This window comes from Halichondria panicea, chromosome 14 (genome assembly GCF_963675165.1).
Source record: "Halichondria panicea chromosome 14, odHalPani1.1, whole genome shotgun sequence".
NCBI classification, from domain to species: Eukaryota; Metazoa; Porifera; class Demospongiae; order Suberitida; family Halichondriidae; genus Halichondria; species Halichondria panicea.
In genome coordinates, this window is record NC_087390.1 from 2,455,902 (window position 1) to 2,475,171 (window position 19,270).

General features: G+C 40.5%; 1 protein-coding gene across 5 annotated transcripts; it reads left to right on the forward strand.

Moving 5' to 3' along the window:
* The first annotated feature begins 8 nt into the window (after positions 1-8).
* On the forward strand, positions 9-18,950 carry LOC135347529 (TNF receptor-associated factor 2-like). 5 transcript variants are annotated; one of them, XM_064545559.1, is made up of 20 exons: positions 9-384; positions 463-616; positions 1,726-1,890; positions 10,381-10,458; positions 10,651-10,728; positions 10,782-11,235; positions 11,470-11,748; positions 12,246-12,506; positions 12,560-12,693; positions 12,805-12,971; positions 13,141-13,294; positions 13,355-13,522; positions 13,573-13,753; positions 13,809-15,315; positions 15,709-15,774; positions 16,459-17,086; positions 17,414-17,651; positions 18,039-18,121; positions 18,509-18,612; positions 18,874-18,950. In XM_064545559.1, exons 1-9 carry the CDS (start codon positions 263-265, stop codon positions 12,598-12,600), a joined length of 1,632 nt encoding a protein of 543 aa, XP_064401629.1. In that variant the 5' UTR covers positions 9-262; the 3' UTR covers positions 12,601-12,693; positions 12,805-12,971; positions 13,141-13,294; positions 13,355-13,522; positions 13,573-13,753; positions 13,809-15,315; positions 15,709-15,774; positions 16,459-17,086; positions 17,414-17,651; positions 18,039-18,121; positions 18,509-18,612; positions 18,874-18,950. The 5 variants fall into 5 exon arrangements, with proteins under 5 accessions (XP_064401629.1, XP_064401628.1, XP_064401627.1 ...); XM_064545558.1 differs by having other exon boundaries at positions 12,805-13,022; positions 13,809-15,774; XM_064545557.1 differs by having other exon boundaries at positions 13,809-15,774.
* Positions 18,951-19,270: the final 320 nt, after the last annotated feature.

Genomic DNA, 19,270 nt, shown 5'->3' on the forward strand with positions numbered 1-19,270 from the left:
GATTACCAAATGCTCCTGGAATACATACAAGTAGAGCAAGTTTTTACAAGTCAAGCTGGATAAGCTGGATTGGATAGGCCAAGCTAGATAAGCTGGATAGGATAGGTGGCCTCTAGCTAGCTATAGCAAGCTATAAAAGTATCAAGTATCAATCAGAATGAGTATAATAGCTACAAGAAGAGCTTCTACCCATCCAGTGAGTCTCTACAACACAGATAGTTTGTAATAGATCAAGTGCTTTAATACTGCTACTTTAAAGTCAATGAGTAGATCCATGTCTACACTAGTGTGTGTAAGCTGTCAAGAGTATGTGTTTCACGATCCCTATCAGTGTGATTGTGGAGACAGACTGTGTAGCAAGTGTTACAACTCTTATGTTGAGAGGTAGCAGGGATTTTCCATTGAGATTCATGCTTTTAGTAATAAACGACTTATTATTAAATGGCTTTTCATATTCTGTAGCGGTCTCAAGAAATGTATTTGCTCGTCCTGTGATGAAGAAAACATTGTAACCAACTGTTTCCGAGACAAGGCAGCGGAGTACGAGCTTCGGAACACCACCCTCAAGTGCCTGAATCAATCCTGTCCCTGGGAGGGAGAGAGCAGGTTTTATCAGGTTTGAGTTGATGATTACACATCATGATGATAACTGCAACAAGCAATAATAGAGTTGTATCACAAATACTAGCTGTGTTAAATACTGTCAACATCATGCCATGATAGGCAAAACAATTATGTTAGCTAGACATACCATGTGTTGGTACTAGTGCTCTTAGTTAGAGAGTGTACCCTTAATAATTCATTGTCTTACAGAAAATTATCACTGGCTGAAAGGTTTCTCGATCATAACATCACATGCTTTTTTGCATATGAATGAAAGCTGGTGAGAATATAATTAACCCGAGGCGCGTAGGCGACCTCGGTTACAGTAGTCTAGTCTGTGTGTGTGCGTGTTTGTCGCTCAGTTTGGCTTACCTGGTGATTTAGGCATCACAATTTGTAAGTAGGGAAACTTGTAGCATTAAAACTAAAGCTTAAAATTTGGCAGATTTTGCAAAGAAGTCTTTGTTTCGCAGAAAGGCGAACTAAGCCTAAGAAGCTTTTTGCGTACTACTAAACGCGGCTATTATTTAAAACATAAACCAGCTAGATGCGGCTATTCGAAACATAAGCCAATAATTACTGATTGTTTGTGGAAAAGGGTCGATACAATAGAAAGCTAGAATTGTGTCTGGTTTGTCTCCGAGCTGACTCTGGGATCCTACTCCAGGAGCCATACTTCTCTGCATGAGACTCCAGGCTTCTTTGCTGTGATCCTAGTCCACAGTGCATATAAAACCCTGTTCTAAAAATGTTTCAGCATTCCTCCAGTCTGGTTTAGCTCTTGAGTTGCTGTGCTAGACAGTTTAATAAGTCATACATGATATTCATTACTACATATTAATACTGTCATGCACTGGCTCTTCTGGTTTCTTTATAATCATGTCACGTCACCAGCCGAGGGTTTGCACTTTAGTGCTCTAGTTATTGTCATGTGTTCAGTCAAGGAGCTGACCAACTACAACAGCACTGATACTAGCTATCATCAGCTAGGGTAGCTATCATCAATTAATTTATACAACTGCTCTTTAGATTGGTAGTAACCAATGAATATGATTATATACTGTATCCCATACTCAACCGAAGAAGCAGAAATCACTGTATTTGTTGTTCTATTTTCTGTAGGAGCATAAGAAGTCATGCAAGTTTGGAGCAGTACAATGCCCCAACTCAATATACGGCTGTAAAGAGGAACTGATTAGAAGTCAATTACAGGACCACCTCAACAATAAATGCAACTTCAACCCGATCACTTGTCGATGGTGTGGACAACACACCCTCAATGAAGACGTAAGTTATACGTAATGTGTTCTTACAGTTCTATGGAGATATTCATGGTATGACTATGACAAACCACATTTAAATTACCGTATATCTACTAATTTATTGGACACTTCTAATTACCCCGGACACTCTTTTGGGCAATTTTCATTGTTCTAATACAACGGATACTCCAGTGCTTTAATATTACATATGTTCTAAATATCCGGACAATACCTTGAAAAGTTGAGTTATATTCATAGACGGCAAGTAAGACTTAGATAGCTACAGTTAGATAGCTTTGAGTAGCTAGTTTTAGATAGCTAGTGCAATCGTCCACTGTTCTATTAAACTTAGCTAGCTCGCATGCAGCTGCTAATTATTCCGGACACTTCACATGCTCTATAAAAATCTGTTCCAATTATACCTGGACAATTTCCAAAATAATTATTTTTTTCTGTCCGATAAAATAATTATTAACTAATTATCCGCCCACACCCTGCCCACATTGTGTGTTATTGCTGAGTGTAATCAGAAGCTAATTGCTTGAGCTGCACCCGCCTGTCGTACCACACTCTAGATATATCTACGGTACAACTATTACATGTACGCTTACTATTGAAATCCAAACTATGCGTCATGATTTTCAAACACACAGATTCACATTCAAAAAGGGTGTGAGATGGCACTAGACTACTGCTCCAATGGGTGTGGAGAGAGGTTACCTAGGAGAGAGGTGAGTCATAATAGATACACATCTATGATTTCCTGCTGTATGTGACCAATTATTATTAATGATCTTTACCTACTCCCCACAGATGCTCAAGCATACTAAAACAGTGTGCACTCACCAAGTAAGGGAATGCGACTACAAAGACTTGGGGTGCACCTACAAGGTACATTCTCACATACGTACAGTAATTTTTCATATTCACTAAGCTTTATGTATTTTGTCATACAATTATATGCTCTTATTCGTCTGCAGGGTACCATCAAGGAACTAACGAAGCATTTAAAGGAGTACCCCGCATATCACAACCAACTACTGAAAATGGCTTACAAAGAAATGAAGCAATCTCTTGACCACCAAATTGCCTTAATAGACACCAAAACAGATGATCTGAAACCTGAAATTAGCAAAATTCGCTCTGAGGTGCAGTCACGACTGCAACCAGTAACAGATGCTGTGGTAAAAGCTGAGTCAGCAATTATCCGACTACAAGATGGACTCAGTGAGGTATCTCTGCTATTGCAAACACTTCAAGCAGCCAGTTACGATGGAACATTCATTTGGAAGATCCCCGAAGTATTGCGAAGAAGAAACGAAGCTAGAACTGGGAAAACTGTATCTTTGTACTCCGCTCCATTCTATACGAGTCGCCATGGATACAAGCTCTGCCTGAGACTCTACATGAATGGCGATGGTACTGGAAAGGGCACTCACTTGTCGTTCTTTATCACCCTAATGCGAGGAGAGTACGATGCCCTTCTCCCCTGGCCATTCAGACAGGCAGTCACTCCGACCCTGGTGGACCAGAACAAGCAGCGGGACGTTGTCCAGTCATTCCGTCCTGAACCAACCTCCTCATCATTCCAGAGACCACGCAATGAGATAAACGTTGCCTCAGGTTGTCCCACATTCGCCCTCGTTTCTGTTCTTGACAACGTCTCCTACGTCAAGGACGATACCTTGTTCCTTAAATGCAAAGTCAACACCACTGGACTAACCAATGAATAGTACGTATTTGAAAGCATGCGATACAAACTTTTTGTTTTTCACATTAATTTTACAAGCAATGTAGATCTTCTATATACGTGTTAAATTCACTTATCATATAATTTCTGGAGATAAAAATAATGCTTAAATTATAATCCTTCTTGTATTTTTAGTGTGAGGGAATATTGAGTTACTTATTGGTTAGAAATTGGACTAGGCTTGTTTGCCGTAACCGTTACAGTTGCGTTTAATATAAATGCTTGTTCTGATCTAGCACATGTGTATATAATTATATAGAGAGCAATTTGTGATCGTAACATCACGTAAGTACCGTATAGCGCGAAATTTTCGAGGCACTTATATTTCGTGGATTGGCCTCTAAAAGTATTTTCGTTGCACAATGTTTGCGGAATGACTGCTTACCAGAAGCCACGCCTTTAAATCTTGCACGTTATAGCAGGTAAAGAACGATTTTTGTGGACTTAATTTTCGTGTAGGATTGCTAACCCACGAAATCCACGAAAATTAAGCCCCTCGAAAATTTCGCGCTATACGGTATATATAGCTCTATATGGAGTACCGAGGGGATTTCCAGATGTAAGTAGTAGGCTGACCATAGCAAAAACAAGCACGAATCTATCTCTCTATGTGCATGGAGAGTTTTTACTTTATAACAATAACAGCATAGGATATACGCAATTCTAGATGTAAAGTGCACATCCTAAAGAATGTGTACAGTAAAAACACTGACAGTAACAATTAAAGAGCAGGAACTTCTGTCTATACTGTGTGCACTGGAGGAATGTCGCTCAGGCACGAGGAATTTAATCTTTGTCTGTGACATCACATGCAATTACTGCATGTTTTACTACGGAAGTAAAACAGCTAGGTCTCTTTAAACTGGTTTTTAGAGGTGCATTCCCTGGTTCTTTCCCTTGTAAATTATACATGTACATAAAATACTAGAGGATTTCAGGTGTGTTGACTGCTACAATGCCCGCATGCACACTGTGTGTTTCCTTACACAACTAATGGTCATGGTTGACTTGAAGTCCCATTGAACATGCATACAGACCTTAAAATGTGCAAATAGCAACCAAATGATTGAAGCGTTGATTGTTTCTTCTGTAAGCGCTCGTTCATATAACACAGTGAAACAATAGCTGAATACAACAAATTTCATTCCCCTACCAACTTGCCCGTCTACAGGATACTTGATTTCTCTAGCAAACTCAATTTCATGATAATCAATGCCTTTTATTTGGTGGATTTTAGCTAATAATAATATGTTTTCCTATTCCTTCAGGGTACTTCCAAGCAGCAGCAGGAACACGATTCCAAGAGTGGTTTTATCTTAAGATATGTGAGCAAAACTGTTGATGAGCTCAAGAACACCAGTGCCCTACTCACTCGCAGTGTGCCTCAATCAACTACTGAGAAAGTTTTAATTAAGCCAAGCGATGGCAGATATACCACTATTACATAAGTTAGAGGCAGCTGTCTTTCATCTGCAAGAACCCACTAATGAAATGGGTGTAGCGTTGCAAACCGTACAAGGTACGACCTACGATGGAATTATAAGATTCCTGAATTATTACGATGGAATTAGCTATAGGGTTAGGATTTAAGAGAATGCTGAGAAGTAAGCTCTACTGGTGCTGCCAATGTTTACAACACACACTTGCATTCTCTTTGGCCACAAGCTTAGGAAACCGACAATAGAAACACTCTACATACATGGAATGCTTTTATCACATACGTATATATAGATGCCCTAAAGCTACGTATAACCACAGAGTGAAATCAATACCCTATACCAGTAATTATAAGTTGATACGTATCACCTCCATTCTATTTCCTAGGCGTGTGACATACCTAACCAAAACATCATTGCCCCTTCCCTATATACACACACACAGGAGTTGGTTAACTTGCTACTAACTGGGGTGGCATGCAGTGTCTAACGTCTTTGACAGGGAGGTGGACCTGGGCAACAAAGGAGGTTAGGGAGTAGGTCAGAGTTCATTGGGTGCCAACTGATCTGCAAGTATTAATTGATTAATTAATTAATTGAATTGATTAATTGAACTGCTACAATCTAGACCATTAACTTTGTTAGTGGTTCCTTTGGAATGGCACATTTATTTGGTAATCATGTTATATATATGGTTTTCTTTCTGTTCTATACCGGTGAGTTAACCACTCTCTGAGCTCTAAGTTTAACGAAAATAGTGAGTTCTCTTTTGATGATTCCATGGTTGAAAACCCAATGTATATTCTATGTATCAATTGGTATGTGGCCATGCAGAAGACGCCTATCAATGATAATTTAATTTTTGTCTATATTACAATTGAGAAGGATACAGGACTCCTATCATTTACTCACGACACCCACCCTCCCCCTACAGGTTGGGAGTAACTACAAGGACCCTGTCTATCCTATATGGGTGATCTGCAGCGAGAGCCACTTCTCAGTGCTGTTCTCTCATCAAAGATCGCTGCTTGAGAATCTGTAAGTTTTGAAGTCCCTCTGTAACTTTACTTTGTACAATGTAACTTTACAATTTAAGTCTTCATGGTAAAGGCTATTGAAATGTGCTTATAATTATAGATGAATTGGCGAAAGAATCATTGGTATTCGAAGTAATATGTGTATATTAGTAAATTGTTCGACTGTAATGTTTGTTGTCTATTGTATAGTTGTACGCAGTACAATGGTCGATCATTCCTTACCAATTTAAGTCTTCATGCACATACAGGAAACTCCAAAGGAGTTTACATTATTACGATGGTCTGGCTAACCAGGACGAGGCCATACGACTGACTATAGATATATATATGGAATGCTTTTATCACATGCGTATATATAGATGCCCTAAAGCTGCATAACCACAGAGTGAAATCAATACCTATACTCGAATCCTATACCAGTAATTATAAGTTGATACGTATCACCTCTATTCTATTTCCTAGGCGTGTGACATACCTAACCAAAACATCACTGCCCCTTCCCTATATACACACACACAGGAGTTGGTTAACTTGCTACTAACTGGGGTGGCATGCAGTGTCTAACGTCTTTGACAGGGAGGTGGACCTGGGCAACAAAGGAGGTTAGGGAGTAGGTCAGAGTTAATTGGGTGCCAACTGATCTGCAAGTATTAATTGATTAATTAATTTATTGATTGAACTGCTACAATCTAGACCATTAACTTTGTTAGTGGTTCCTTTGGAATGGCACATTTATTTGGTAATCATGTTATATATACGGTTTTCTGTTCTATACCGGTGAGTTAACCACTCTCTGAGTTCTAAGTTTAACGAAAATAGTGAGTTCTCTTTTGATGGTTCCATGGTTGAAAACCCAATGTATATTCTATGTATCAATTGGTATGTGGCCATGCAGAAGACAAATAATCAATGATAATTTAATTTTTGTCTATATTACAATTGAGAAGGATACAGGACTCCTATCATTTACTCACGACACCCACCCTCCCCCTACAGGAGGTTGGGAGTAACTACAAGGACCCTGTCTATCCTATATGGGTGTCTGCAGCGAGAGCCACTTCTCAGTGCTGTTCTCTCATCAAAGATCGCTGCTTGAGAATCTGTAAGTTTTGAAGTCCGTCTGTAACTTTTCTATTCATGGTGAAGTCTATTGAAATGTGCTTGTATACAAGAATTGGTGAAAGAGTCATGATATTCAAAATATGTGTATAGTAAATTGTTGACCGTACTGTTTGTTGTCTATTGTATAGTTGTAAGTAGTACAATGGTTCAATCATTCCTAACAATTTAAGTCCTCATGCACATACAGGAGACTCCAAAGGAGATTTGACTTACATTATTACGATGGCCTGGCTAACCAGGTCAATTTTAGCACTCCATCATATAGCTAGTAGTAAATGATGCTAAAAATACCCAGTGAAACTAAAAACTGAGTACCGTAAAATCTCTAGACACTTGGACATTTCGCCCATAATTTTATAGCACTATATAAATTCATTTTTTTTGTGTACTAACAAAACGTAATTATTTAAAAGTGTCGCCTTAATTAAATCGAGGTTTTACGGTAGGCATAGTCATACTAGAAGCAATGAGCCAGAAACTTAGATTTCACAAACATCGAGTTGTTGCTGCACTTACCTTTGTTTTTTACTCCTGTCTTGATGTAGCAGGTATAGTAATCATATTGTTAAACTACTAACTAACAGGTAATGATACAAGAAAGATACAAGCAAGAATGCTGACTCAGCAGGATCGACGTTTTAAGCGTATTCATGAGATTATTTATGACTATTGATGACTATGGATGACGCATGTCCAGCCTCCTGCAGTGACCTCTAAAGTAGCCTCGATTCAAGGCCGATTAAAATACGTATTTTAATCGGCCTGGAATCGAGGCTACCTCTAAAGGCACAAAGAAATGACAGTAATTATTTATACACTTCCGCTTATTGAGGAAATGGAAATAGGAGTGTTTTTATAAAATTAAAAATGGCACTCACAGTTCTGCAGAATTATATCAAGCTGTAAGTAAGTGTTAGCAAAAGTGATGAGTACACTAGTGTGTGTAAGCTGTCAAGAGTACGTGTTCCACGATCCCTACCAGTGTGACTGTGGAGACAGACTCTGTAGCAAGTGCTACACCTCCTATGTTGAGAGGTAAGACTGCTGTATTAACTATATATAATGCACCTACCATGTACCAATAGCCCTCACTACACCCCGGTTCCTTCAATCTCCGCCTAGCTAGCTAGCTGGGCCTAGGCTGGAAACCACTCCCTTCGCTCTGGGCTCTGGGGACTGGCAAGTTTGCCGTGTTGAGAGTTGTCCCGTTGGAATGCAATTAGCACAAAATGCGTAATGCGTGGGTGATATCATTTCAGCCTCGATAACAGACTGCCAGTAATGTAGTTATACTCGAGGCCGATAATATTTTGTGCAGTAATACGGTCGTGTAGTTAAACGTGTGGGCGGTGGCACATGAGTATTTGTGACGTTTACATTCTTGTGACTTTCTTCATGCACTGGGACAACTCTCAACACGGCAGCTTGCCAGTCCCTTTCTCCCGGGAGAAGGGGAGGGGTTTGTCAGAGCTTTGTTAGTAAAACCTAGCCCGACGTTTGTTATGTACATGTACCACAGAAAAAAATTCATGTGTTCCACTTCTGAGTGGTGCATCTTTTAGAAACCCTAAAAATTGCGTTCAGCCCAGCTGGCGTTTAAATGATAGTGCGCTACAGCTAGTGTATTTAGTGGACACGTCTAGTGCAGTCGCTTAGAACTCAGGTAGTCTTGCACCAGCTCCAATTTAAATTAAAAATAGGGTCTGGAGAACTTAGACTCGCAAGCCACTCCATTTCTATCAAGCCGTACTGTAGCGTTAGCAAACAAACTGATGAGTACACTATTGTGTGTAAGCTGTCAAGAGTATGTGTTTCACGATCCATACCAATGTGATTGTGGAGACAGACTCTGTAGCAAGTGTTACAATTCCTATGTTGAGAGGTAAATCATTATTCATGATGATGTGTCATTGACTGTCATCCACTATCATTTCATTTTCTGCAGAGCCCAGAAGAAGTTCATCTGTTTATCCTGCGTGGCCAACTGTTTCCGAGACAAGGCAGTGGAGTACGAGCTTCGGAACACCACCCTCAAGTGCCTGAACCAGTCCTGTCCCTGGGAGGGGGAGAGCAGGTTCTATCAGGTAATAATGCTACAGTACTGCACAATGAGTAATCCTCATTTATAATTACGTGATGTCAGATGCATGCAATGTAATAGTCTCCTTCACTGGCCTCCCCTGAAGAAAAGGCCTGCTACTGACATGTGCGAAATTATTGGATATTTTGTCCGTAAAATAATTATAATACTGAATTTAGTGGAAAATATCATTGAAAAAGTCATACACAGAGTTATATAGCTAGCTAGCTAGAGACAGAGCTGTAGGTTTGTTGTACAGCCATTTTCTTTCTGGTAGCAGTACATATAGTAGGCTTTCACCAAAGTTAGTATTAGATGGGCGTGGCCTGTCCATATAGGCTTTTGTCAGCTTTCACTCCGTTCAGACGATTGTCATCCACACTGTTGCTGGCTGTGAGTCTTTTGTTAACATAGCAGGCTAAGGGTAGCTGTCAGAATACTATCAGACAGGCTAGAAGCCTTCAATCGAACCTTCTATCTACTTCCTTCAGTCCACGTCCGTTCGTTGTGACGTCATTGTTTTACTGACCATAAACGTTATCCGAATCCTCCAGATACCGGCGGAAGGTTAGCACATGCGCAAGCAGCAGTCGATACCAGGCCCAATCTTCGAGAAAGTGCGGCCTGGGATCGAGGCTAGCAATGTACTAGGATCCAATGAATACTTAACTTATGTTGAGGCTATAAAAGTATATCGATGTTGGAAACGCACCACTTTTGAACAGACCCAGAACCACAAACAGACAGACTATTGTAACCCGTGGCGCCGCAGGTAATAACTTATACATTGTAAGACATGTTTGTTGTTTCTGGAATTCTGTAGGAGCATAAGAATTCGTGCAAGTTTGGATCAGTACAATGCCCCAACTCAATATACAGCTGTAAAGAGGAACTGATTAGGAGTCAATTACAGGACCACCTCAACAATAAATGCAACTTCAGCCCGATCACTTGCCGATGGTGTGGACAACACACCCTCAATGAAGACGTAAGTTATTCACTGTGCTTCTTTAATCTCAAAGAAAAACACCATAGCTATCTATAGCCATTTAGAATCCCCAACTAATGATTACGATTCCCAAACACACAGGTTCACATTCAGAAGGAGTGTGAGATGGCACTAGACTACTGCCCCAATGGGTGTGGGGAGAGGTTATCTAGGAGAGAGGTCAGTTCTGATTTCATTGTCATAGGGATAAAAATACGATGTAGATTCATTAGTGCATTTTTCAACCACCTTTCAACCATCTCATTTCCTTGGAGTGGCGACACTTGGGGCATGTCTCTGTACAGTAAAATTGATCACATGCATGCATGCACGAATACATTAGTTAATGATCTTTACCCACTCCCCTCACAGATGCTCTATCATACTAAAACAGTGTGCACTCACCGAGTAAAAGAATGCGACTACAAAGACTTGGGATGCACCTACAAGGTATTTGCTATGATAATTAAGTACTCGCGTATAATTATAATACTCTGCTGCAGGGTACCATCAAGGAACTAACGAAGCATGCAAAGGAGTACCCCACATATCACAATGAACTGAAAATGGCCAACAAAGAAATAAAGCAATCTCTTGAGCACCAAATTGCCTTAATAGACAACAAAACAGACGCTCTGAAGTCGGAAATTAGCAAAATTCGATCTGAGGTGCAGTCACGACTACAACCAGTAACAGATGCTATGGTCAAAGCTGAGTCAGCAATTATCCAGCTACAAGATGGACTCAGTGAGGTATCTCTGCTATTACAAACACTTCAAGCAGCCAGTTACGATGGAATATTCATTTGGAAGATCCCTGAAGTCACTAGGAGAAGACAAGAAGCTAGAACTGGGAAAACTGTCTCTCTGGATGGTCATTTTTTACAAACGCTTCAAGTTACATTGCCCTCCAAACTAAAGCGAGCTATGGAAGATGAACTGCTTAAACTTAAAGTCGGTAAGAAAGGGTATTAACAATAAGTAGTTCATGAGGAGCACCCTATGTGTGACCCTTTCTCCTGTGGATCAATCCAATTGGTCATGTTTTTTGCGTTGCATTAGATTTTTTTTTAGCCTTTGTAAGGTAATATTGCCTATAATTTTATGAGACCCTTTCCTATGTGGATAAACTTATTCAATTCCAAACCTAGAGTCATGTTTTTTGCATTGCATTAGATTTTGTCATTTTTAGATTTGAGACATTTGGTCAAAGACTTAAGACCGCTGGCTGCGCAATGGAGGTCACTAGGAGTGCATCTTGGAGTGCCCCCTAAAGAGCTTGACTGCATTGAGAGCCGAGTGGCCACTCCTGAGAACTGTTTCACTCGAGTGCTGGATCGATTCCTCTCCACTCACGCACACACTGGCACTGATGACAGGAGACTGTGTACAGAGGTCATCATTGAGGCTCTGAGATTTCCGGCCATAGCCAAGGGCAACCTCTCTAGAGACATTGAGAGTGGAAAAATCAGTAAGTTGAGAATTATTAGTATTGTCATTGCCATTGTTATTATCAGTGTAAAAGTACAATAACAGAGCGTTCGTAATTTTACCTCGTGTGTGTGCAGCGCTCAGTAGGGGTAGAGTGATCGGTGTGTGTGTGTAGACACAAAAATAGCTGTTTGAGTGAACTAGACACTTTCACGGACTGCTTCAACAGCTAATGAGACAGTAGTTGGAAAAAGAATTGAATCTTGTAGGTGATTCGAAGGCGACAAAAAACACTTTTTTTTAGTCGATCTAATCGTTGCATAGATTCACTCATAATTATAATAAGGTCATTGTACGGTAAAAGTTTATATTTACTTCTGTGCGCGTGCAATGAAGCTCAACGCGCAGGGTAAATGCTCTTGAGCATCTTATGTTTCACAGTTTTAGCTCAGTAATAAGGATTGTGTTATACATACTTTTTACAGGACCATTTGTATACAATCTCTCAAAATCATACCCTCTCCCCACCCCGATCAGATCTTGTGTACACAGTACGTGGCCTTTTCCGAATTCTAGGTTGTTGCACAGCTCAATGGCAACAGTTTGCACTAGCACTGGGTATAAGCCCTGATTTCACTGACGGTCTAAGAATTGAGCAACATAACGTGAGTCAGTACTTTTCAGACATGCTGAGGTATTGGCTGGAAAATAGTGAGTGTTGTGTGGCCGATTTGGTGGACGCTATAAGGCATCTGGATCATAGGAACCTTGCTGACAAGATACAAGAAGAGTACCGTGGTAAGGCTTCAATTTATACACCCTATATGTATGTCAAATTAATTATTTCATAGGGAAATGTCTGGTAGTAAACGCACAAGATACAAGAACATAATATCTTTGAAGATACATGCAAGATAATTGAAGTCACCATGCAGATCACCAAAAGACTATGTCTATAATTATATGCAGTATATAACATCATTATGTATTTTAATTTTGCAATGTGCAGTGCTCAATTTTTATGTATTATGCAAAACTTATTAATACAAGAACTGAATGCTATCTATCTATCTATCATTGTTCCTGGTGACCACAGTCGTGTAGAGGGGCTTATTGAGGGAGTAAGTGTCCACCACCACACAACGAAACAGTCGGTCGTACTGAGTGCGACCCTTGTCCAATTGGAAGAAGAAGATGACCAGCGGAATCACCAGACTCACTGTACTCTTGAAGAGAGAGCGTCCCATACACCTGTATATATGTGTGGGTGGAAGGGGGATATTGTAACACAATTATAATTAGTGGATAAGTATGGTGAGCCTTTTGTTTCAAAATGGCGATACAAAATACCATGTGTTAATGGGTTAGGGTTAGGGTTAGGGTTAGGGTTAGGGTTTTATGTATATGATTGCTTGTGTAATGATCGATTTAGGGTAAACGAAGAAATTGATCACCTCAACGACTTGGTGGCTCTACTTGTTGTGTTCGGTCAATCTGAAGAGGGTGAGGATCCGGAAGAGGATGACCCACAGCTGCAAGCCCTTCGCTCAGAACTTGAAGAGAAAGCCACCACTGCAAAGAAACTGGTGTGCATTAATTAAAGTATACACTATAAAACAACTACTTTAGTTATACACATGATTTAGGATACGGAGTGGACCAAACTGGATGAAACCATCTCAAAGTCTGAGTTCAAGAGAGAGGATGGTCCAGTCGTTAAATTCTTAGATGCTACTCTAGAGGGTTTCAACGTGAGAAGGCAGTCTTATTACGGGGGAACATTTGTTGGAAATCACGTCCACCTAACTCTCAGGGTACGACGGAATAATTTCATACATGTATACAGCTTACTTCGTTTTTACAGCCTGAGAACACGGTGCTTCTCTGTAATGCCGTTGTATTGGCAGCAAGCAATTACAGCCCTTCAATCCGGCAAAGAGCTGAGAAGATCCAACGGAAGTTTTCTGTTGTATTTGCTCTATTCCACAACTGTGACACGCTGTATAACCAGAGCAAGATCTCACAGGAGGAAATTGCTGCCCTAAGTAAATTATACAATGTACATTATAGCAAAAAATGACTATGCACCTTTGTCCATAGGAACTCACATCACTATGTTCATGGCATTTTACCGAGAGCATTTTCCTCATTCAACGGTCATACCCAAAATGCACATGCTGGAGAAGCATGTGGTTGACTGGCTGGGTGAGTGGAAGTTGGGACTAGGGCTTATGGGAGAGCAAGGGGCAGAGAGCATCCATGCGTACTTCAACAACTTGAAGCGCTCGTACAGCAACATCACGAATGGCGTCGAGCGACTAAGATGTATGATGAAACAACATTTTGTACATATAGCACCGTCTAACATCGTGTGCAGACCTCTACCTGTCAAGAGACGAAAGAAGAACCCTGAGAATTGATGCCTACATTGTCTATTGATATCTACATAATAATCATGTACAGACAACATGTCAACAAAATAATGTAACTTTTCAAATAGTTCTAACAAGCTTACAAAAAAGTAGGGTATTTCAATTTACCTATCAGCTGTACCTCAATGCTTACCTTTTCAATGGCTGCTAGTTACTAGTTCTGCAAAACACATCTGTCCACAGGAGCGCTTCTTTGCTGGACATACTTTACATGCTGACCACAATCATGTACTTGTACAAGCCAATACAGCTTCTGCTGTGATCGCTCAATTTTTATGAAACTACCATAAATGGAAAGCACAGACTCTGTACTTCCTGTATGGTCAAATTGTTTACATATTTAGAATCCCCCTTTCCCAAAGGAATGCTCTAAAGTCAGCAACCACTTCCATAGACCTGTGGTTTGCAGGAATGTACTATCTTGTCATTATCTTGTACTACAACTAGATTAACTAAGTGCCGACTTTTCATTGCTGTGAAACAGCGGTGTGTTGGTGTCCCAAAAATCAAACTCGATTTGTTTTATCAACTCGACTTTATCTGGTAGGGATCGACTCGATGTTACAGTAGAACCTCGATTATCCGGACACCTTGGTTCCAGAAGCAGGCCGGATAAGTGAATATGCCGGATAATCGAATAGATAAACCACGCCTTGATCCACCCACTTTATTGATAAACAGCAGTGCCGCATGGTTGTCTGCGCATGCGCAGAAGATAAGCAGGCATGTCTCCATGGTAACAGCTGCAACGCGCATGCGCATTTTAGGGACACGCCCATTTTCTGAATTATTTAATCTGATAAAAAGAAAACTGCCAAGCCGGATAATCGAGGTTCCGGATAATGGAGGGCCGGATAATCGAGGTTCTACTGTATTGTTATACAACTTGATTTCATCTGGTAAGGATCGACTCGATGTGTTTTATCAACTCGATTTCTTCGGTGAGAGGATCGACTCGATTTCAGGCCGCTGGGGGAAAAAGCGAGTTTCGAGGGTGGTTTGATATCGAGGCTATCTATGGTTGCTGCAGATCAGAGCCTTGCAGCTTTCTTCTCACTCTTCCAACTACCAATAGCTAGCGTTCTAGTGCAGAGCTAACTACTAAGTAGAGTAGCAACATTCGGTAAACAAGTTTGGCTACGTACTGTTCTGAAAAGGCTGCAATGGCATTCCAAGTAAGCAAAACTAGGCATAACTCGAGAACGAAGCATTATTTTGCAAATCTACGAATTAAAATCCAAGTAAACATGACTAGAAGCCTATAGAAACTTTTACTTGCACTTGATTCATCCTTGAGCAGCTGTAGCAGTCTACACAGACACACACACAACACAGACACACAAACACACTACCGTATACCTCGCTTCATCATTGTTTCCGTGGTATTTTTAGGTCATATTATAATTTGCTATTTGATCATACACAACGCTCTCAACTGTGTACTATGTGAAATAATCGATCATACACACACAAGTTAGTGTTGTTTACACAGTGCATCAGTGTTTGTATTAGGGATTATAATATGGGTTCACCGAACTCATCTCAGCATTTACACGATTATTATTAAGTTATCTACTGAAGACGGGCCCAGGAAATCAATGCACACCCACCAGCCTGATTGCATCGCTGAAAGGGTAAGTTCATGTAGAATAACTCTAGTAGTATCATTAATATAATAATATTGAATTTGGAATTTGTGTGGAAATATATTGTTGTTAATGACACTAATTGTGTGTTAAGTAAAGAAACATTCAGGTACAGATAGCTCATTAAAGAGCAGGAACTTCTGTCTATACTGTGTGCACTTGAGGAATGTCGCTCAGGTACGAGGAATTTAATCTTTGTCTGTGCATGACATCACATGCAATTACTGCATGTTTTACTATGGAAGTAAAACAGCTAGGTCTCTTTAAACTGTTTTTTAAGAGGTGCATTCCCTGGTTCTTTCCTTGTAAATTATTACATGTACATAAAATACTAGAGGATTTCAGGTGTGTTGACTGCTACAATGCCCACATGCACACTGTGTGTTTCCTTATACAACTAGTGGTCATGGTTGACTTGAAGTCCCATTGTACATGCATACAGACCTTAAAATGTGCAAATAGCAACCAAATGATTGAAGCGTTGATTGTTTCTTCTGTAAGCGCTCATTCATATAACACAGTGAAACAATAGCTGAATACAACAAATTTCATTCCCCTGCCAACTTGCCCGTCTACAGGATACTTGATTTCTCTAGCAACCTCAATTTCATGATAATCAATGCCTTTTATTTGGTGGATTTTTAATAATAATATGTATTCCTATTCCTTCAGGGTACTTCCAAGCAGCAGCAGGAGCACGATTCCAAGAGTGGTTGGTTTTATCTTAAGATATGTGAGCAAAACTGTTGATGAGCTCAAGAACACCAGTGCCCTACTCACTCGCAGTGTGCCTCAATCAACTACTGAGAAAGTTTTAATTAAGCCAAGCGATGGCAGATATACAGGGGCGTAGCCAGACTTTTGAGACAGGGGTTTCTGCAGAAAAATCAGCGGCGCGATAGCGCCGCGAAATTTTTTGCCAGGCCCACTTCCGGTACCACACCCTCTTGATTGGGGCACACCTACTGTTATTGACTATTGTTCATGACTTTTTTTACATGTTTGTGAGAAGCTAGCTAGCTATAGACGTAACATACTAGGCATGCAGGTGCCAATTGTGTATTGCTAGTCTAGCTGAGCAACAATTAAATGTCATTTACCTGAGAGGTTTCATGTGGCTGAGATTGTTCTAAACTTGTACACTTCCTGAATAAAGTTGTGCTTAGAGCTGAGTCTGAGAATACTGGAGCATTCAGGATTGATACTAGATCTAGAACTTAAGTCTTGGTCTTCTTTGTTTGAGGTAGCTAGCTAGCTGAGACTAACTAGCTGAGACAAAGCCAAAGTGAAACGCTTCACGGTGCTGCTTAGTTGGGCGGAGCCCGACCGTCCCTGACGGGAGGTCGGGTTGCAAGCCTATCTGGAATTTGTTCTGCGCATTATGTAGTACTGCTATGAATATTATTATTCTCAGGTGGGTGTTAACCGACTTGATGACGTTGTAAACCACAGGATGGCACAGCAATACTGCATGCGGTTTTGCAACTAGATGCAAGCGGAAGTGTAACCAAGCCACGTGGAAAATGCTGCAATCTGATAGGGCGCCACTATAGTGGCGCTAGAACAAATCCCAGATAGGCTTGCAACCCGACCTCCCGTCAGGGACGGTCGGGCTCCGCCCAACTAGGTGCTGCTCTGATTATTGATTTGCAGCCACGTGTGAAAAGATGGGCAGGGCTGCATGATTTCAATTATAGGGAGCCCTGCCCAATTTTCTCAGCAGCTCCTGGGGGGGTTTCTGGGCAACCAGGAAACAATGGTAGCTACGCCCCTGGATATACCACTATTACATAAGTTGGAGGCAGCTGTCTTTCATCTGCAAGAACCCACTAATGAAATGGGTGTAGCATTGCAAACCGTACAAGGTACAACCTACGATGGAATTATAAGATTCCTGAATTATTACGATGGAATTAGCTATAGGGTTAGGATTTAAGAGAATGCTGATTAATTTTGAGAAGTAAGCTCTACTGGTGCTGCCAATGTTTACAACCTCCTGAAATGCACACACTTGCATTCTCTTTGGCCACAAGCTTAGGAAACCGACAATAGAAACACTCTACATACATGGAATGCTTTTATCACATGCGTATATATAGATGCCCTAAAGCTGCATAACCACAGAGTGAAATCAATACCTATACTCGAATCCTATACCAGTAATTATAAGTTGATACGTATCACCTCTATTCTGTTTCCTAGGCGTGTGACATACCTAACCAAAACATCACTGCCCCTTCCCACACACACAGGAGTTGGTTAACTTGCTACTAACTGGGGTGGCATGCAGTGTCTAACGTCTTTGACAGGGAGGTGGACCTGGGCAACAAAGGAGGTTAGGGAGTAGGTCAGAGTTAATTGGGTGCCAACTGATCTGCAAGTATTAATTGATTAATTAATTTATTGATTGAACTGCTACAATCTAGACCATTAACTTTGTTAGTGGTTCCTTTGGAATGGCACATTTATTTGGTAATCATGTTATATATACGGTTTTCTGTTCTATACCGGTGAGTTAACCACTCTCTGAGTTCTAAGTTTAACGAAAATAGTGAGTTCTCTTTTGATGATTCCATGGTTGAATATTCTATGTATATTCTATGTATCAATTGGTATGTGGCCATGCAGAAGACGCCTATCAATGATAATTTAATTTTTGTGACAATTGAGAAGGATACAGGACTCCTATCATTTACTCACGACACCCACCCTCCCCCTACAGGTTGGGAGTAACTACAAGGACCCTGTCTATCCTATATGGGTGATCTGCAGCGAGAGCCACTTCTCAGTGCTGTTCTCTCATCAAAGATCGCTGCTTGAGAATCTGTAAGTTTTGAAGTCCCTCTGTAACTTTACTTTGTACAATGTAACTTTACAATTTAAGTCTTCATGGTAAAGGCTTGGTAAAGGCTATTGAAATGTGCTTATACTTATAGATGAATTGGCGAAAGAATCATTGGTATTCGAAGTAATAATATGTGTATATTAGTAAATTGTTCGACTGTAATGTTTGTTGTCTATTGTATAGTTGTACGCAGTGCAATGGTCGATCATTCCTTACCAATTTAAGTCTTCATGCACATACAGGAGACTCCAAAGGAGAATTGACTTACATTATTACGATGGTCTGGCTAACCAGAACGAGGCCATACGACTGACTATAGGTACGTTGAGAGATGTGCAAATCTCAGCTAAAGTAATAGATACTCCCACAGACAATGCAGAGGGGAGAGGGTCGTTGGTGGAGGATGCATTGACCCCACCATTGGAGCTGTGCATTCGGACTAAGTGAGTTAGAGGTTTTGTGTTGTGCACTATTGTCAGTATGTTTCTACTGCAGATGGAGGAATACTTCTGTGAGCTGGAACAGATCTTAAGCAATTCTTGATTGGAACTCTCCACCCTAACCATAACTATAATAATTATCTGCACCTATTGTTCTATTTTTAGCATTACATTGCGCGTGTCTACCTCCTACCTTCTA

Bases quoted from the DNA above. Each gene is read 5' to 3' on its own strand.
- LOC135347529 (XM_064545558.1), top strand. From the start codon at position 263: ATGAGTAGATCCATGTCTACACTAGTGTGTGTAAGCTGTCAAGAGTAT. The intron at 617-1,725 runs GTTTGAGTTGAT...TATTTTCTGTAG, and splicing joins GAGAGAGCAGGTTTTATCAG to GAGCATAAGAAGTCATGCAA. The intron at 1,891-10,380 runs GTAAGTTATACG...CCAAACACACAG, and splicing joins AACACACCCTCAATGAAGAC to GTTCACATTCAGAAGGAGTG.